The sequence below is a fragment of the Amphiprion ocellaris genome, chromosome 2 (assembly GCF_022539595.1).
Source record: "Amphiprion ocellaris isolate individual 3 ecotype Okinawa chromosome 2, ASM2253959v1, whole genome shotgun sequence".
NCBI classification, from domain to species: Eukaryota; Metazoa; Chordata; class Actinopteri; family Pomacentridae; genus Amphiprion; species Amphiprion ocellaris.
This window is the reverse complement of record NC_072767.1, coordinates 38964676-38986343: the sequence shown is the minus strand read 5'-3', so window position 1 is coordinate 38986343 and position 21668 is coordinate 38964676. Positions and strand designations below refer to the sequence as shown.

General features: G+C 41.1%; 1 protein-coding gene across 1 annotated transcript in view; it reads right to left on the bottom strand.

The window, feature by feature from the left end:
- Positions 1-583: 583 nt before the first annotated feature.
- fgf22 (fibroblast growth factor 22) overlaps positions 584-21668 on the bottom strand; it is a 30227-nt gene continuing 9142 nt past the window's right edge. Inside the window, exons 2-3 of the mRNA XM_023285382.3 lie at positions 4797-4900; positions 584-2695 (exon numbers count right to left, since the gene is read on the bottom strand). Coding sequence (XP_023141150.1) covers positions 2501-2695; positions 4797-4900 — 299 coding nt within the window. The 3' untranslated portion in view covers positions 584-2500. The remainder of the gene's footprint in view (positions 2696-4796; positions 4901-21668) is intronic.

Sequence of the window (21668 nt, the reverse complement as noted above, 5' to 3'; positions counted from 1 at the left end):
AAAAGAAAACAAATACAAGTAAATTTATTTTTTTCAAAATTCTGCCAGCATCACGAGGGTGCACAGCTGAGGACAAAGACATTTGCATGGCAACAGTACAGCCAGACCCCCCATACTGATATTTGTCTGGTGCACCCAGACCTTTGGAGCTGAACTACAGTGTGACTTCACGCCACTCTGACCAGACATGTACCCCGTCACAGTAATCTCACATTATGACAGGCTGAAAGGTTGGCTTTTATTCACCCCAAACAGCCACTATTCATCCCCGACTCTCCTTTCTGTTCACTGAAAAGACTGAGTGGCCTCCTGTGCCACTGGAGGGTTCGTCTGTGTGTAAATGATCTTGATGCTCGGTCGCATAGTTCATAACCGTGGACCTTTCATCGGGCATGGGGAGGTCCTCCACATCAACGCCTCTCCAGCTGTGAGTTTTGTCATGATTATGATCGGGGGGGGGGGACTCTGATGGAGATGTTACCAACACTTAACAATCAGTGCCATGCACAAGATCAGATTAAAATGCCATTGTTGCACTTCAGAAAAATATTTAATCAGGGCTTGTAAGCAAGCGAGCCATGACTCATGAGTTATCCACATTTTTTATTGAAGTTTACCAAACTCAGCATGGGCCAAGGCACTCAAATGACTTTACTTTGCTGCAATGGATCTAAGGACTGTTTGTTCTGAGACTTTATATACAACCTGCTATTTCTGGCCTATAGCTGAAGACTGTTTATGATACGTGGATCACCAATGTACCAATATCCAGTAGTAATACCATACAAATTGAGCTGAATATGGACTCGAATACGATAATTTTTTCCCTTCTTTTTTTTTTTTTAACAGTAGGACTACAAGCCAACAGAAAAAAGTCAACAATAACAATAAACATCAACTCCAAACAGTTAAAGAGTACAAAATGTTTTAAATATATTAAATGTTCTATTAGCAACAGCCTTGTTGGTAAGAGAAATGTTAGCAAGACTTGACAGAGAGGCAGTATGTAATGCCATTCACTACTGTGTACAAAATTATGAAGCTGCTGCTACATGGCATCTGGTGGTGCCTACTGCTGCGATAATGGATATAATAGATGTCAGTTATTTCACGACTGAACTAAAGACCAAGAATCCGAGACTAAATGAGACACACTGCATGTTTTCTGGTACTGATTTCTATTCTATTTAGCTGTGGGTTATTGGATGGGAGAAGCAGACTGATAGAAGCATGCACAAACTTACAAAGGTCCTCGCATGAAATCTAGCATGTTATCCCAGTAGTTAGCTTAGTTTCTGTTGCATTCTTGTCATACATAGACATATACAGAGAGAACAGTACATTTATCACTGTGTTTAAGTCAGTAGAGCTTTTTTTTATCTCTTCTGTACAGTTCAGGTGCAGTTCAGTATCTCTTATCCAGTGGTGTCAGTTTATCCCAAGCGATGGTGAGGATTTAAAATTTGTAGCAAGGCCTTAGCTCGGGTCTGAGGTCACGAGTTCAAATTCCCTTTAATGACAATCAATTATTTAAATTCCTCATTTTTGTTTAGTCTGTTAGCCACTTAAATGTATTAAGTTTTCTTTGTCCATAGCAAGAAAATCTGATTGAGAAAATTAAATTTTTGTTCACCTTCAGTAGTACAGTTTAGCCTTACAAAAGAAGAAAATGTGAGATTTAAGCCTCACATTACTTTTTAAAATATCCAAAAACTACACTAGCCTTTGTGTGAACCTAATGAAAAGATATTTTACATGGTAAATGATGTGTTGTTATGTTAGTTTACTATCTATGAAACACTGTTACACACTTTTACATGTAATATTTCTTAATTTCTCACATGATGTACCTAAAAAAAATGGTTTTCAGATATGAAATGATGCTCCATTATGAAAATGTGAAAGATGAATTCACGTTTGTTTTTTGTAAGGCTAAATATACAATATTAGGTCTAAAAAATACTTGAATCGGCCAATGAAGTGCCAATTATTTGTATTTTTTAATTGTATAGTATGACCCTGTACCCCAAATCTCCCCTAACATACTGAGATCATGACCTCAGTGTCCACAAAGTTTGCTTTACCTCTGATTTACAGCTATTTTTTTTTTTTGTTTAAATGTTTTAATACAATGCATTTCAGCACAAACCACATTTAAGTGTTTCCAAGCCTCTCTTTCCCTTTTCTGTCCTGGTCTGTCACCCAAATGGAGTTCACACACACAGGTGGATACTGTAAACCAGACAGATGCCAGAAGATAGTATAGTTCTACTTGACTGGACTGTATTACTGAACGTCATTAGAAAATGCAGAAAATAACTTAAAAGTAGATATTACACTAACTCTACAAATGTTACAGACCTCAGCAAATGTACATTTTATGTGACAGGAGGATGGAATAATAAAAAATAATGATCACAGCTAGATCGACACTAGTGTGAGGAGGCAGGTGAGCCGTCCAGTTGCCAGATGCCAGTTGTCAGAGTTCAGACTCAGGCAGCTAGGAGGGGAGCATGGGCAGGAAGTGAGTAGACGGGTGTCTTCGTCGAGCCTTGTGGCCTCGCCGTGGTTTCCCCCGCCCATTCAGGGAAACAAACATCTGCCTGCCGCCATGCTTCCAGCGGAGTGACGCGTACGTGTTGTAGCCGTTTTCCTCGATGCGCTCTTTAAACTTGCAGCTCGGGTTGTACTTCACCTGTAGTGTTAAGGAGAGATGTTAGGGAGGTTAGAACAGATGAGTCTGCAGTTAACGGCTGACTGCTATTCCTGCTGTGCTGTACTAGGCCAATTTCCAAGAAGTGCACAAAAGTTAATGCTCGTGTTGTTGCACTTAAAGATTTCCCAGGTGTTTGCAGTTCATAGAGTTTTTCCATTACACAGAATTAAGCTGGTTTGTCTTTCTAAAGTCCTGCAAGTGGGAATTAAAGGGTTTAATAATCCAAAATCACAAAAAACACATGTCCCTCACCATTGGTGGTGTCTAGCCAAGCAAAAAGTTTTGGGGAGATATTCGCTTCTGAAACTTATTTTCCATCAACTCAGAACAGTTTATGTCAGTGGACAGCAACAGCTGGTCCTTTCCAGAAACAATGTTCTGGTTATTTGACATCGACCTGACAGTTGAGTTTTCATTGGGAGAGATTTCTGACTGAAACAGATGACAATGAGGTCTGTGAAATATCCCAAGTACCTGAGATGTTGTTATTGGATTGACATTTTAATTCTATTTACCGACATCGTTTTGAGTTGGCAGCATAAATCTTAGAGCTGGTCCACTAAAATCTCGACAATTAAAGTGAAATAGTGTTTGTGATTTGGGTAAAGTGACCCTATAATGTTTTAAAATGAACTGAAGTAAACTCTTAAAAGTATTTAAAAGGACCCATTCCCACCACTTAAAGAGAGAAATTATCAATTTACTGATTTAAGTAAGTCTTTTAAGTTAAAAAAAACATGTATTTTTTGATGAGTGTGGTTGACATACCAATAATATTGAGTGTAATTTAAACTCAAATGTGTGCACTAGTTAATTTAATTCAAGTCGAGGTGTTTTGATGAAATTGGCATGGTAACATTTTATGTTGTTGTTGTTGTTTTACCTTAAGGTCAGGATTTCAAGTCCCTTCCCCTACCTAATAAACACTAGAGTAACTTTAAAAAAAAAAATTGCCATGTGTTCTTAATTATTGTAATTAAGTACATAAAGCTTAAAAAATCCTCTTAAATCACATAACTTATTTTTTTATGAGTAATTAACTTAAAAGCTTGTGTTTATGCTACTAATCATCAAGTGCATTGTAATAAAAATACCTTTAATTATAGAGGAAAAGCTAATCCCTGTAACTCAGTGTAGTTTGTTCATTGAACATATTGTCATTAGAAGTTGTCAAACTTCAAAAAGAGTGAACTGCTCTGTTAATTTTTTGTTGTTGAGCCAATTCGTTATTTTTTTACAGTGTATGACATAAAAATGTCACTTTTTCTTTCGACATTCAGCGGTCAGCAAAGTCTCTTTTCCATGGGTGGTTACCGCTTCTTATCAGTTACTCAGAGTCTTGAAAGATATCGTAGTGACAAGAGGTTGTGCTGCATTCCCTTTCCCAGATCATTATCATGCTGCCATAACGAGGCCTCTCTGTGATACCATCAGGATAGTATGAGTCTGCTGCGATTCACCTGCCTTTTTGTTATTGTGGAAGCTTTCAGGGTTAGGTAGAAATCCTGGATCTTCACGTCTATTTGTGTCCTCTTTTTCTGCGTTAGCTTGTCGGAGGCACTTGTCTTATCGCTGCTTGTTGACTGATTGCTTGTCCCTGACTTCTCTTTGTCCGAGATGTGAGCACACGAGCTAGACACCACACACCTCAGGTCTGATGTATGTCTGATCTCAACAAAGAGAGGTGATTACTTTTGAAAGCTTGCTGTGCGAAACAACAATTGGCAGATGGCACGCAAAGACTTAAATGAGCCCAGCTGGCTCTTTGTCATTGCTGGTTGGGTTTCTTTTGCCTGCTATCTATTTTGACAGTGTAACAAGACGGCTCAAGCTGCAGGTATCGTGGCCCAGGTGTACAGCCGTGATTGATAGTGGCTCTCTGACCTCTCTCTGGACTTTTCCAGCAGAAGATTCCTAAGATTTCCCGTCACTTCAGCAATATCAAACATGTTTGGATACGCATTCATTTGGAACTCCTATACGTATGTACCTCCCCCCACCCCTCACCAGTTCCCCTTCCCCTATCCAAGCTCCTGGAGTCTTGACCTCCAGAAACAATGTTGCCAGGTTGTATACGCACCGATCCAAAGAGCGTGCCTTTCTTGGACATGGCTAAGTACAGCCCGGTGCTGACAGATTTGATGGCAACAACTCCCACACTGACAGATCGGATTTCCATCAGACCTGGAAAATAAAAGAGGGAACAAGAGTCTGGGTTAGAAACATCAAGCTTTGGGAGTTTCCCCCATCAAAAGCCACTCTATCATTAGTGATTAGACTACCAGACAGGCCTGTGCACTGAGGAGAGGGAGTCTGAGACAAGAGGAAAACATCACATATGAAGAAGACGTGCAAAAACCCAAGAAAAAAATCCGTCGTGACGAGAGCATTTCAGCCAACAGGTAAAAGTGTGATTATATTAAAAGAAATGAGGATTATTTTATCATACAAGCTTAAATAGAGCAACTTTACAAATGCACCCCAGTGTTCCTGACTCTATAAATTCTGAAACAGACACTCGTGTAGCAGACATACATGGTGTCTGCACAGTGTCAGTCTGCATCCATAAAAGCCTCCTGACTCCAGATGTGACACTCCATCCTGATGATACCCAGTGTTGTTTACTGAGGGACACAAAACCCGTGTCTGCGGGCCACTTAAGCAGCCTCTCCAACTCACTTCACCCCATGAAAAAGCTGGCAAGCTTGTCAGATAATTGTTTGCTCTGGGCACTGATTGCAAACAAGTCCCATGTGGCCCTCGCTTGATCTGTTTTTTGTCTGCAAACAAAAATAAAGGCACACACCCATTGCCGTGGCTACGACACAGAGATGTTTTGGAGATGACCTGATGGCTTACCGCAGAGTTCTGAATAGGAGCTAATTGCTAAACATGAAGCTTTCTTTTACATAACATTTTTCTGGCCTCCTTTGCTCACTTACACCTTCAAAAGCACCTTGATGTGGTCGTCTATCTGATCAGAGTACGAAACCTTTTTCTCCACCCTGAAAATCAGGCCTGCACAGAGAAAATATGCCATCTTGTTGCTCGAAAGCCAAGCGCTGCTGGATCTTTGTGAAAAAGGGGTTGTTGGCTTTGGACGGATGCTGTAAACACACCACCAGATCAAGGTGCTGAAGGACAGGGTGACCCAAAGCTGGTAGGAAATGAGTGATGACGATGAGTCATAAAAGCAGCAGTGGGCCACTGGCCGCCCGACTGACCAACCCCCAGCTGCTTTGGTACAACCACAACTCTTGTATGGGGCAGCGACTGAACTGAATTCCTGAACAGTCTCGCTGGTTAAACCCATCCAGCAATGAAAAATAAATGCTCACACCAGGGATTTTGCAGGTGCTTACCCCCCTTTGCCCCGTAGTATGTTTTTAATGGCTGTTTATTTGTGCAAGTTCAAATTTTGTTTGGAGAGACCAGTAAGGTGGAACTTGGGGCAAATCCTGTGTTTTTTTTATGTTTTTAAATTAAATAAATAGTCATATTATTGTTTTAGAGCAGGATTTAAAAGATGGGTTCACTTTTTAACATCTTAATGCAGAAGAACCCCTGTAGTTAATGGACAAAATGTGTTCATTTCATGTATGTAGAACAATACATACACATCTCCTCTTTTGATGCCCCTTTTGGCAGGATTCCTTTCAAATCTATTGCAAACTCTGTGGTTAATGTTTAGGCATAAAAACATCTTGATGTGGGTAAAATGGTGAGCCAAAGGTCATCATCATGGCTACAATAATAAAAACTTCCTTCGAAAGCAGCAGTGGTCACAACGCTGACTGTCGATTTGCAATGAGAAATTGAACAGCGGTGTTCCTTGTGGGTTATTTTGTTCACCCATCCATCCTCCTGAACTTCCCCCATATCTTTACTTTGTGGCTCTATAATACCGTCAATTTACTTCTTCCTGCTGTTTTGTGGTCCATGCCGAAACCACTGTTGCAGCTATTCTTCCTCTAGGGAGGACGGCCTCAAATACAAGGCTCAGGTGTCCATATATTAATTGAAACATTTTTGGTTTGCTGTAATTCTTCTTGTACAAACTGGAAATTGATACTTCTTGTTCTAATGTAATTCTCAGACAGGGTACAGTGTTTGCTTGTTGAGCTGCAGTGGAGGTACTGCAGAAGAAAGATGGAATTTTGAACAAAGAAGGCTAAATTGCATAGATAAACAAGGTGATTGCTAAAGCGTCTTATTAGTTGTTGGTAAACTTTTGAATGCAATTAAATTTTGAACAAGGATTCCATCAGGATTCCCATCATTCACATTGTAAATCACTATAAAGCCGTTGGGTTAACCTTTACTACTCGTATCTGTGTAGCAACAAGATATATTCATATCCATCTCTCTTCACACATCCCTCCCCAATTTCTGAAGCTTGAGCACACTGGCTCACCTACAGCTCTGTACAAATACTGTTAAACTACTCTATGCTTCACAAGTTGTAACATTGGAGTGTTCATCCATATGTTTGATCCAGAAACTGTTGTAGAAGAATGACACAGAAAGCCTCATCCCATAAGCTGACAGGATTGCTTTTATATGCTTAAAATCCCAGAAGTCTGAATGTGTATTTTTTTTTTTTTGAGACGCTGAGTCACACTGCAGCGTCTTTAGCTCATGTAGTGTCTTTCATGGTAACTTGTTTTTCACTGGAGGGGGTCGTTAAGAAAGGATCTCTTTATAGTCAATCTGAAACAGAAGTAAGGCTAATTCATGCTTCCAAGCCGACCGTCCGTGCAAAATTTATGGCCATGCCGACTGCACATGTGCCAGGAAAACAAGTGGTGCTTGAAACAAATGTTTGGTATGAGGAGAGACCCCGCAAAGTGATTCTCCGTCATTCGCACCTTTATAATTTATCATTTAAAGGGTTGTAATTGAAGTTAGTTGCTGCCGGATTTTGGAAGAGGTTTGATTTGTACAGGCTTTCCCTCAATGGGGACCAATTCCTATAGGAAGTCCTTGAATTTCCCTCGGGATCAGTGAAGTATTTACCTACCTAATTTCTCCAGAAGTCCTGTGCTATATTCTCACACTGTGCTCGGCTCACTACAGGAAAAATCGCATGAACACGGCGGTACATCAGTAATCTGTAACCAGCTGATCTTTCCCTGTGTGCTTTCCTGTGTTTGATATGACTGGAAAAGCAAAACAAGTCTGTTGTAGTATGAACACAGCTGCATACTTGAATTTAAATATATGCAAGAAAAACTTTTAAATTTTAACCCTTCATCTGCAGCAATGTAATCCATAATTTCATACACAATGCTACTCACTGCTCTTTTCTGAAGGGATGACTACTAATACCATCAGACTACTGTTGGTTTCAAAGAGAACATCTGAAAGACTTCAGAACTTGGAAAAAAAAGCACACATCTGGTGCTCCCATCACTTTAAACACACAGCTATCTCAAACTGTTTTTCTTCGGCCCCGAACATCACTAGTCGTGCTTACCCAGTGAGGTCATCTACTTTAGGCGAGCGACACAAAGAAGTACAAAGCGTAAAAAGGGGGAAGGAAGAAAAGACGGGTAAGGTAAACAAACACAAACTCCTGTTGAGTGTCTTTCTTCTCTGGCAGGAACGTGTAAATGAAGTCCTCTCTTGGCTCGCACACAGCTGCAGGGAAGGAGGGGAATGCCTCGGCCGAGCCTATCCAGGTATCGGCCCAGCTGCGCCCCCATCATTCCTGCGTTCCCCTCTGATCCTCCGAGGAAACATTAACACTTAGATGGCAGCCTCCTCTTTCTTTACGAGCTGTGTTTACAAACACCGGGTGTGCTATGGTGGCACCTGGAGCGTGCAAGGGACTCATAAGCAATTAGCCGAGGCTCGGCTGGTGATTGGGGCGCTGCAAGGGTTTATGGGGGATTAGTCCAGGCCAATGAAAGCCGCTGGTGCCTGAAAGTGGTGCCAGCAGCAATTGCCATTATTTGTTGGTTCGAGTTCCAGGCGCAGTAGGTGTGATGGAAGCATGTTTGTCACATCTGAGGCGCTGCAATGATCCACGGTGCGAAATGTCACATTCGCTTTATTTTAATGTTTCAGGAAAAGCCCAAACTGAAAACTTTTAAACTCGAACGTGCCCATATTTTTTTTTAAAAAAAAGGTTGATATAGCCAGGCATTCATTTTTAAATCACTGTTTTTTGCAAAGGGCTTTCAAATTTTATTTTATGAAGCACTTACATGCGCATTAAATATTGCTGTTTTTCTACTCCTGATCTCATAAAATACATTTTATTCATACCTGTTGTTGTAACGGCCAGCAGACACAAAAGATCTGAGGACATGAAAATGGGGATTTCACATTGTCTCGAGGAATCACTTGGGCTCTGGATGCTTGACCACACATCTATAAAGACCAGTTAGATCCATATAACTCGCAGTCTCTCCCTTTGAAAAGTCACTCCATTGTGTTCAAAGCCTGAGAAATCAGAGTGAGGTATTTCAAGCTATTAGAGGGTTTTTCTAACTGTTGAAATCCAAAGGTCACTTTACTGGAGGGCTGTAGGCACACAGAAAGGGACTTGTAATGTCGATATAGTTTTACAGAGCAGTACGCAGTTCCCACTAATGCTGTTACAACATTTAGGCTGATTTACATGGCAGTGTGACAATTCTGAAACAATTTAAATCATTAAAACTGGATAGTTAGTACAGTTGCTTAAATTTAGGTGAGAAAAATGACCTGTTTCTGACTATATGCAACATTTTGAACGCAGCATATCATTTAACCTGCCTTGAATAAGCTGTTCTATAGCATATGGTCTAATTAAATCATCCTCATTCTTAAGTAATAGTTTGCTTTGTTCGAGCTAATTCTTTTAAAATGGTGTGTAATATTTATTCACGAAATGATTTAGACATTTCAAACAATATCACAGTTTGAAAGAACAGACGGAAACAATGAGGACAAATTAACTCTTTGTCACTGAGGTCACACTTGAAACTGAAGGTCACTTCTTTGCCTCGTCCTGCTGAGCAAGTATCAACTGATGGTCCCATTGAGCTCATGAAAAAGGCACTTTTGGCTTCCCACTTGCAATTGGCAAGATCTCTTAACCTTTGACATGTTTTGGCTGGGACTGTCAATAAGCTCAAGCTGCCATTACAAGCAAATCCTGCACTATACATGTCTAGTCAACTGTGGACTTGCCATTTATTTCTCCTCTGTGGGATTTTTAAAAGCATAGAAAAAGTCTTTTAACCCAGTCTCTTTTTTACTCTTTCTTTTCTTTCCGTCCCCCATTTTTTGGACGTTAGCCCATCGTCAGATCATTCAAGCCTTTTCTGACCTTGGAAGAAAAAAAAAGGCAGAAAGGAGAGAGACAGACACTCTCACAGGGTTCCCTTTTGTCAGACTCATGGTATGGGGGAGGAGGGTGGGAGGGAGGGAGTACAGGGTGAAGGTGCTGGCTATAAGATGGTGGCTTCGGTGGAGGCTTTCTCCCCCCTCCTCCTCCACCTCCCCCAGCAAGTCTTTGTTACTCACCTGAGAGGTGAAGAGCTAGGCAAGATCTTATTAATGACCACGCGTTTTGAATGGGGCTCTGCAAACTGTGGCAAAATAGTTCCTTCCATCACCAATTTGAAGCAGAAAAGAGTGAAAGAGTGAGCAAAGAGAAGGAGAAAAAGAGATTTTCCTGCTCCTTCCCTCCTGTCTTCTTTTTGTTCCTTTTCCCAGGTCTTTAATTTCTTGGGTTGCCCCCTTGAGCTGCCCTCCATGGCTCAGTGCTCGACCAGAAGCAGAGCCTGGGAATCTCGGAGTTCCCGCTGTGCTCCTGCTCTTGATTGACATACCTTTTCAATTATTTCACAGTTTGCTCGCTTTTTAAACGAAGAGGGCCCTGTTGTTTTTTTTCCTTCTGCCCTCCTTTTCAAAACATGAGCTTTTCATGTCGGGTTTGGGCTGCCAGGCCTAATGGCTGTGACCAGCACCTTTGATCTACCATGACCCCCTCGAAGGGTCTGGTACTGGGCGAAGCAGCCGCCTGAGTGTATCGGCACAGACAAAGGCTGCATCACTCACTATTGCTTTAAACACCTTGAGAGATTACCATGAGAACAGGCTCTCCAGTGGAGGCCTTCACAGGTGCTGTGATATGGAAACTTGCACGTTAAACCTTGAATGTACAGTAAATGATTAGGAAGGGCTTACTGAGAACGATAGCTTTGTGTGGCTGCTTCCAGAAGGGAAGTTCATAACCCACACACAGTTCATGCGCTAACAAAATTACAATTATAATCTAACATTTTTAAGCAAGAAAGAACAGTCAACTAGCCCTTTTCAGACTTTGCATAACATTGCCAGTTTCAGTAATCAGTAATCTGTTAAAATGACTGCATTATGTTATTCAGACATAGTGCACTTTTACATTAATATTTGTCACAGACATTTGTCATGCAAGATTAGAAAGCACAAGAGACATAATATGTAATAATGTAATTTTTAAAAAAGACTAAATTTAAACTAATAGCAAGCGCATCAAATTTGTCAAATAACTAATAGCCTAATCTATAAATGATTTCCTAAACCTTGACAAATGTGTCCATGTGTGATAAAAATGTAACTACTACTTTACAAACTAAAAAAATAGAAATATTCTGACAACTGCAATGGAATTTAGAATACCACCCATACAACTGCTCTGTTCTGCTAACAGCTTATAAACTGTGAATCCGTGTGTGACATCTCCCCTGACTTGCTCCTGTCTCAAGGATCATTTTTATTTGTTATATGAGAAGTTAATGAAGTTACAGCTGCTGTTCTGAATGCGTAAATGTGCGCAACTCTATTTCCTACAAACAGCTGGAAATGACTAACTAAAGTTTACCTCCTGTTAATGTTTTGTCACTACCTGTATGACATTTCATTTTGTTAAATATCATTAATATGACCTGTTACATACCATCGTCATTGCTGCAAAGTTAACTTTTTTCAGACGTTTCAGGTGCTTCGTGATTTTTGGCACATCAGCTGTGTATTTTTTGTTGCATGTGATGTTTTCGGATCAATATTGGTGCTGAAATGTGAAAGAAAAACACCTTTTTCCAAATCGTTTCACACAACTTGAAATAGTTTTCAGTGTACGCCTGTTGGAAGTCACTTTGGGTTAATGTTTGTTGTTTTAAATGTGCTATATATGTATATTTTAACAATCCAGTAATGCTGTTCAGACTTGTGCCATGTTAAAACTAAGTAAGATATCCTAATAAGATTGCTGTCTCGACTTGAACCATAAAAATAACAAGGGTGTTTATTCAGACATACAGCTGATACGTTAGATGCTGCCAGATTAACAGAAAGGAGCCCACATCTGATAATTTATCTATAACTTATGTAACTCAAAGTATGCAGTGTGCACTACACCTTTGAATGTGGCAATTCAGATGAGGTATAAAGGTAATCAACACACACTGGTAACCAACACATTAGCTTAAATTTAGACGTGTCAAAGTGTAAAATCAAAGCTGCTCAGATGAGTTTAACCTGCAGTTTGAAAGCAGGCCAATGAAACCTTATCGATGATTGCACACTGCCCCATCATTAAATAGGCCATAAAACATAATCATGAGATTGATTTACTGCAGAGGCCGGTGTTTATGCCTTGACAACAAAACTTTTGACCATCAACACGTGGTGATCAAATCCAAGGCAAGATGTGTGTCAACACAAGAATCACTGCCTTGACTTCATTTCATCTGAGGACACACAGGAAGCAGAGATCATCAATGTCAATGCTCTGTCAGAAATATAATGTGCTCCAAATCATGTTTTCATTTTTATAACGGATAAACCCAAAAGTTAAAATTGCTTAATTTAAATAACGTTAGACCGAATTGCATGCCTTTGTTACATTACTAATTCAGGGTAATAAAATAGCAACGAGGCAAACAATACCTTCCCTAGCCAAACACTTCTAATTGATTGTTAGCTGACAGATGAAGGAAAGTCAGGAGGCTCATAAACTGGGAGCCTGATATCACTACTGTGTGGCACGTGATACTGCCGCAGTCATGATCTCACTGCAGTGAGTGGCTGGTTTGAAAGCTGATCTTCAGCACGATCTGTGGATTATGATAATGCTGCTGAGATGGAAAACGATCATTTACAGTGAACACAGTGTGCACTGGACTTTAACACTTGGCAGTTCTTCCGCAAATATTATTGCGGATTCCCCTCGCTTGCAATGGAAAGCATTTACAGCAGTTCTTTCCAATATGTTGAGAAGGTGGATGGAACAAGCATCCACAGTTGAGCAAGAGCAACATTTGCATACACATATATTTCTATATGCTCGCTGTGTTTACAAAAGTTCACCAAAGTTACTGGGACTGAAGCCCAGATTATTACTTTCCACATTTACGTGGCTATGAAGGTCCACATGGCATAAATTAGCAAATTGTAGTGCAAAATTAATAATCCTCAGACCAAACATACTAGCAAACATGTGTGAACACCATCCACATCCACTGTTTGCTTGCATTTATGAACTATATCTGATGTCTTGACTCATAATAGCTAAAATGAGTGTTTTCATGTATGTAGAGGTGAAACCGTCTTTTTGTGGTATCCTACACTTATCTTGAATCTTTCATGTATTTTTCTAAGATATTTTGCCTGAGAAGGGATGCGTCAGGTCAGAGAGCCACAGTCGGGAACAGCAATGATAACTTTTGGTTAGCTGAAACCAGGGGATAGACTGGAATCACAAATTGGCTACTGATACACAAACACACTCAAATTAAGTCAACACAGCAAGAGTAAACATGAATTGTAACTTCGGTGGTCGACTTAGAAACTCTTCTGATGGAGTTTAAATCTGTCATCCAGACTTTGAATCCCCAGGTCAAGTCTATCAAGTGCTCTCATTTGCTGGTTGGAAGGTGTTGTGGCTTTCATTTTAAATTCTTTTCTTCTCCTGCGAGGAAAGCTGGTTTTCATTTTTTTTCCCCAGTTGGTTGCATATTATAAATGACTTAGGGGATGTTGTCACGCCAAATGCTGTAAATGTACAGAACTTGCACAATGGTGGTAGCAAGTGCAGGTACAGCAACAGGTCTGCTGCACTTTAAGAAAAAACACAAAATCATATAGAGACATTTAGTGCTTGGATTAGATATTCAGGGAGAAGTTCTAAATAGTCAACAGCAGAAGGAAACACCTCAAACTTATCCAGCCAGCTCAAATATAAAGATCTGGATCTCTATGTAGAATTGGAGGTAAACAAGTGTCAGCTGTTTGGGCTTTATGCTATCAAATGTTCATATCATTAAATGTTACCATTACTGTTGCATCTTTTGTATGATGCTCCACACACACAACATTCACTCTGGCTAATTTTATCTGCTTTTCATCCCGTTAGCTGATAACCTGGATGATGCTAATAACGTTAGTGGGTTTTGATCATTACAAATTACAATTTCGTGTGTGCATTTCTTTAGGTTAAGTTAGCTACCCTGGTAACAGATTTGGTATCTAGAAACATAGAAATTCAAATGTCTGGTATCCCAACTTACCTTACTCACATAGATACATCATGCTCTCTTGTACTTGTGTGGACCACATATCAGCATGCACTGGCTGCACCACTCCCCTATTTCCATGCACAGCTATTTGAGCTCGATTCCCTCCACAATAATGAGTCCAACAGACATTTCTAAACTGATGTAAACATGGTCAGCTGTGTGCTTGTTTGCACACAAAAAGACATAGTTTTTTTTACTTTCGCTGTAATGTTTAACAGAGACAAAGTGATGCTAGTGCACTTTAACACCGGTGAGGGGTAAATATCCATTTAGACATTAATTACTTCATAGCAGCTACAAACAATACTTTAATAGAGTTTGGAATCTAAATGGAAGCTACAGATTTAGGTAGTAATTCTCTTCTTTCAGAGAATTACCATCTAAATCTGTAGCTTTCAGCAAACTTTACTGCTTTGGTTGGTTTGATTGCTTTGGATAATTTTCAACAACAGCAGCAGCAGGCAGCTGTTTTGTTTTGTTTTGTTTTTTTTTCAGCTGGATTTCATCTCCCACACAGGAACCGCTCACATCATGATCTCAAACCATGAGTGCATCGAGATGTCCACTGTGAGCTACAGTTGATTTGGGATATTCTGAAATGAAACAAAGTAAGTTTAAAGTAATCTGGGAAATAACCAGGCGATTTGACCAAGCTCAGATTTTTCTGCACTGAGTAAAGATAAAGCCAAAATAAAAATATACCTCACTTGCAGCTTTTTTAAATTTTACTTTCTTGGAGTGAGCAGTGAGCAATTTGTGTAGAGTTGGGTGAAATCTGATTGGAGCACTGAACGATATTGAGCTATGAAAGCGGTGGGACACACCAGACCAAAAGCGAGAAGTCGGAATTTTTATCATTCCACTCTGCTCAAGTGCTCTGTTAATGCAATGGGGACTTCAGATTAAGAGAATAATACGGATTGGTAGAGACCAAAAGCAGAGCTAAATAAGAGGAATTGTTTTTAGACTTACAGTTACCAGGTGGAACAGGCAACATAACTCCAACTAGATGATAATATTTCTCCAGAACTGCTGAAAACAGAAGCAATTTTGCCAACAACTTCCCTCTGTCACCTTAAGATGTGGCAACATATAAATGCAATGTTTCCTATCCCACAAGCCACCAAAATTTAAAGGTATACTAAAAGGTAAGATGTAAGTGTCTTCTTCTTTTTGCCACCAAATGACAACACAATGGAGAGCTTAGCAATAAGCATTACAATCTTAAAATACATAATTACTTCAAGAAGAGTGAAAAGACCCAAAATAAGCAAGATTGGAGCTCATCTGCACATTTTGTATCCACACTATCAATGAAAACTCCAGAAACCCCAAATTCAGGCACAGATTTCCAAGAAAAATCCTGTTTTATAAAGAAACCATGTATTAGCTAATTTAAGATGACTGCAAAATCCTTACGGTAATGGGTGTATCTGAGCTCAAAATAAACTATCCAAGAATATTCTATTAAAGAATACTAATCTACACTAAAATGCATATAGCAGAAAATCATGTGGCTGAAACTCTAAAGCATGCAGCACTTCTGGTCACATCTCAATGAGTGATGTCATAGCAGGTGTTCTCCATCTGTTTTCAAAGGTAAAATACCTGCTTTGACATCGCTGATTGGGACGCCACAATGATTTTCTGCCCTATAACTTAAGTAACAGTATAGCTGCTAAAGATCTCTTATATACATCTTAAACTGCATGTTTACACTCAAATATAAATTCTTTTTCTTCTTGCACATGTATTTCCTATATCTGTTGTGCCAAGTTCAGGTCAGGTCTCTGACGTAACGTAAAAATGATTGTCTTAGTTTTTAATTAAAGTAAAGAAAACTGCTATTACAACTGTGGAGCTTAGTTTAATTCATGAAATTTAAGGTCCATTTTGGAGATTTTGGCTAAAGTCACGAGAAGGTGTTTTATGCCAGTCAATGTGAGGTTTACTCTTACAAAGGTTAAAGTTATATATTTTGTTTAAAGTTGAAGGTATACTCTGGGTGTCCCTTTCATTAATGCAACGTTTTATATGCACACTGATAAAATTATGACATTTATTTTTGTTTGAAAGATCATTAGAATATAAGTGATGTAATGCCCTCAGTGGCTTAATGGGCCGACCAGTTCTGGACAGCAATATAAAATTTATAGTCTCTTTCACAGGAACTGCCTCTCTGACTGTTCCAGCAGAGGATTTGTGCATTGATGTATATATTTTTACGTGTGTGTTATAGAGAGAGTGGCTTTCTGTTGGGAGCAGAGCAGCTGTCGGTCTGCAGGCAGGCAGCACCTCCCTTCTCCTGCTTTAAACTCTACCTGTCTTTCTCTCTTTTTCTTCCTGTCTCCCATCTGCCAGCCTTCGTCTCACTGTCCGTCTGTCCCTCATGTGTTTGGGCTCTCCGTCCCCACCTTGGTCGCCCCTCCTCTCCCTCCCAACCGGCCTGTCTGCACCGGGTCTCCGGACATGCATCATGCCTATTAACTCTCACCGGACGAGGATGATTTATTCATCCCTTACCGGGAGCTATGAGATACGTCTGGGCTGAGCTGAGCTGAGCTTTGTGCAGACATGCAAACATGAAAAAGCTGAACCAAACACGCAGTTACAAATCTCAGGTTTTTGACACTGTCTCGTTTTTTTTTTTTCTGTAACAGAAGCAAATAAAGGTAGAGCATAGAAACGCTAGAAGAACTCACCACCAGTAAATGAACTGACCAGCCCTCCACATGTTAGTCAAAGCAGTACATCCAAGCCAGCATACTGAGCAACTTGCTCCTGTGATCTGATTCTGTTCCTCAAATGAGCTCAGGCTGCCTGGAAGTCTGAACAGCTCGGCTCATGTTGGCTTTGATCAAAGGTACATAATTAAAATTACAGCAAAGGGAATAAGAAACAGGATCACTTTGCACCCTTCTTTTTGCCTTTTATCTTTTTTATGCAATTGAACTTTTGCAGATCCAAACATGCTGTCACTGTCACGCTGGATGCATGTGTTTCAATTTGACTGTATACAACGGCTGCTATAACTCGAGGAAGTAGGACGCAGAAAGACTGGTTTGCTTGCATGTGTGTTGTGTCTGAATACATTCCCTTGTATGTGGCCTACCTTGTCAAAAAAAAAAAAACAAGGACGAGAGATAGAAAGGACAGGAAGAAAGGAGAGAAAAGACTGGCAGAGGGCTGGTCTTCCCTGCCCATATATCGCTTGCTGTTCCCACATTCCATCAAAATCTCTGGAGGGATGAAGCAAAGATGAGACTGATAAGATTATTTTTCTCAGGTCTTTTTAATGTCAGACCATATTCAATGGCCAAGCAATGGTTTTAGTATTATTGTTATTATTATTATTGGCAAGAGCTGCTGCTGCTTTTCTTTAGCAATACATTTTTGCAGTACTGGGTTTATGAAGCTCTTTTATTTTATGATTCCATCAGAAGATGTCATCCATCCATCCATTCAGCTACCAGAATCAGGAAAAACATTAGAAATGCCCTCTCTCAAAGTTGGTTGCAGGCAGGTTTTCTTGCTAGTCTCCCTGTCTGCCAGACTGAGCCACTGAGGGAGGTGTAAAGCAGAGACGATCTGCTTCTCTACAAGCCAGAGTTCAGTTTTTTTGAGCCTGTGAACAAGCCACATGGTGGTGATCTGCTGAAAGCTGACTCCAGCGCTCCCTCGGCCCCAGCCCCGGCCGCAAGGGGTGACATTCTCTCACACACGATCCAGGGGCTGGTCCTCTTTCAGGACTCACACTCGGCCCAGTTACCCCCACCTTTTCATGCGGTGCTGCTGGGAGAAGTACTCCAGGGATTAGCCCAGCCAGGTCTTTCAAAGGCCATTAGAGCAAATTACAGGTATCCTGTTACCAGTGCGCTGGGACAGGCCAGGTGAGGGGCGCAGAGGCCAGGCAGGAGAGCAGGGGTCAGCTTGGGACAAAAAGACAAGGCCACCCTGGGCCCCACTCTATCGGAGTGTCTCCCTGGCTCCACAAACTGGTAGACCTGCATCTATGAATGGCTCACTTGATGGGACCTCAGAGACATTGTCTCACTACCGTAACTTTAGCCTTTTTTTCTTAGTGCCCCCCACCACCACACCTTTCTCTCCTCATGCTGATTTTCTTGTCTTTGAATTGATGTAGTCATGACTTTGTAAAGATAAATGATCACACAAAATGACTACAAAGCATGAGCAAAAATCCGTAAACCCGCAATGCAGCACACGACGCCCACCTGAACTACTGTGGTATTGAGGGTCCAATGCAAATGCTCCAAATACTCACAATTATGTCAGTATCAGTCTGAAAAACCCTGCCTTGGGTCAAAGTTAAATTTGAATTACATTAAGTATTTCCATTTCAAACCTAAATTTGAACTGTAATAGCAACCACACAACCATTAATGTGTGGTCTGTCAATGTATCAGTATGCTGCGGGCATCATGAGACCGATGCTGTTGATAAGGTTGTGGAGATGGCCACAGGGAGTTCCGCATCCTGCCATTTTCTCTAGTGTACACACACATCCACACACAGACACACATGCCTCACCCTGTCCTAACCGGTGGACGGCAATCTAGTGGAGGAGCTGCGGAAGTGTTTCATTAGCCAATTACCGCTGGCAGATAAAGCCCACGTTCCCACAGTCCGCAAGGCCGGGGGGTCAAATGTGACCAATTACCCTCCATCCCCTCACAGGACAGATTAGTCTGTCTGATTTATCCCCAGACAGACTGACCCAGTACTCCAGAATCACCACCTACATCTGGATATGCATGTGTTTGAGAAGGCAGTTTTATGTGAGCTGTTCATAAACAGAGTCGATGCAACAACAGAAGTGACTCTGAATATAAAGCTTATTAAAGAAAATGTCAGTTTCACAAGTCAAAGATAGTGGAAGTACTGGAGTCTTTTCTACCATACGCAGACTCTCATTAGTTAGTCTACCTACATGTCCTGTCAGCATGACCTCCATGGTAGTTACACCAGCGAACATAAGCTTCCTTGGCCATGTTAAGCTGTGATTGTAAGTAATGGAACATCAATCAGTTCATTAGGGACCTCCAGGATGCTGAATCAGACCCTCCTCTGATCAAACCCTGAATTTACAAGCACAGTGGGGGCGAGCCTGCCAGAAAAAGGTAATACTAGAGGACAACCTGAGGGAGTGGGTGAGTGGTGGGGTGGTACTGCTTTAGTGAGGCTGGGGGGATCGCAGAGGTGAAAAAGGTTAACGAAGCCCACAGCGTGCACCCTGCCTGCTCGTCTGTTCCTGTGTGGTACTGAGGGGGCTGCAATCTTACCGACCAAGAGGCCCTCTCTTTAATCAAGGAGGGAGAACAGGGAGGGCAAAAGTGCCTCCAAATCATGCATCACATCCGTAACAAGCGAACAACAAGCTATCAAAGGCTTCACAGATAGTTACGAGCAGATCTGCCTGCCAGGAGCTTTGTGACTCACAGCTTCTGCTGGTTCCTGTGCTTCAGTGTAACCCTGGGAGGGGCAGCGGGGATGGCGGGATCCACTTTGAACTCAGGTTGTCCCCCTTTGTCACTAAACTGTAATAAGCAGGCAAATTGCATCTGTGACTGGTTTGGTTTAGCTGTCCAGACCAGATTCAGTTGTGAAAACAAAAGCATTGTTTACAGTTTCCAGGCCTGATCTTTGCTGAGCTCTGGACGAAACTTTGCATGAATCTCGAAGAGCAGCACAAGAGAACCAAGAGTCTTCAAAAAATTAGAGTCATGTGTAGCAGGTGTAGAAGCACTTAGAGCAAGTTTTTCTAATTTTGACATTATCTCTCCTTGGACAATATGCCAATTATTATTAATATAAAACACAGTGGAATTGTAGGATTGGAAGCTTTGGAAGCCGTGGCAGTCTGATGAAATATACTGTTGCATAAAGGGGAATCTAAGATCCCGTGTTTCTGGAGCTTGGCCTGTTCTAAAGACTAAAAGTCAAGCTGTTCTTGGCCTCCCTTGCTGCAATTTTACCATCCCATTTTTAAAAAATCTGTCTCTTGTGACTTTTATGTAAGTGCGGTACTAAATTGCTGGAGTAATGCTCCAAATCTCTCATGGCCAATTCTATCATCATAAAATAGTTTTTACCCGCCAAATAGCATGAACATTCACAAACCTGCAAACATGGGAGACATTCTAATCTCAACCATCAATCCAATACAACACAAACTCAGTGGCAGCCTTTCCTTCTCGTGTCATTGGCTGGGTTGTGTATCTGGGCAGGAATCATGTGTTTTCTTTTTGTTTTCATCACGCTGTCAACATAGACTGCATCAACCTTTCTGGCTAAAAGCATCAAACATCACCGAATTCATTGGATTTTACATGCAGTTCTGTCTGTCTTCAACAGCAAATCCGATTTTAGTTTGGCAAAGTGCTGCCAATTTTAAGTATGTGCATGTTTGGCTCAGGTGTGCAGTGAGTTTCTAGTGGCTGAGCACCAGGACACTGAATATTCTCTGTGGCCTGAGCTTGCCCCATATTTACATTATTAAAATGAGATGGGCATACAGGAGGTGACAGAAAGCACAAGAGTGAAATCAGGGCCCTGTCAGAGCTGTCACTTGCTCCACTGGCCAAAGGCCCTGACCCCAATCCTATCCACTGCAGGGGAGGAGAGGGGGAAATGGAGACAGCAGGAGAGAGAGGGATGGTGATAGGTAGAGAAGAAGGGTGGACAGACAAAAAGAAAAAAACAAGTGGAGGATAGTGAAGGACATGCATATATAAATATATATACCATGGAAAGAGATGGGTATGGACAGATTGATATAAAATTCATGTCAAAAGAGTTTCCACCTGTGCAAAGATGTGGTAAAATTCTGGTGTTTCACTTGCAGAATGGTGTTTTTCCATGTTTGCTCAGGTACCACTGATTGCAGCAGAAAAACTCCTGCAAACTAGTCTTCCCGAGCCATTCAATAAAGATGCAAAATAAGAAACTAAGCAAGATTTGTTGAAACCGAGAGGTCTGACATACGGTATGGACTGCACTGCCTCAGCTATATCACTGCTTTGTGCCACCCTCTGCGTTCTAATGAGGAGCATGGCTCTCCAGATGAGAAAAACACCCATGTGCACATGAGCTCGCACATGTCAGCATGCATGCAAACACACAAACATGCATGCGACTGAGCCGAGTGGAAGGTAAGGTCTGGTTCGTATTAGCCATTAGGGAACGGAAACGCACATCTTTTTCAGTTTAGGGTCCACTTCATGCTCCCGCAATGGCACAAGTATAAACACAGGCGCATGCATTCTGAATGTACACGCACATTCAAAGAGCTCTGACATGATACTCACATCCTGCTCATGTTCATTTAGCGAAATGGCCTCAGAGATAAAAAGCAGGTACGAGTGCATGTGTGTAATTCA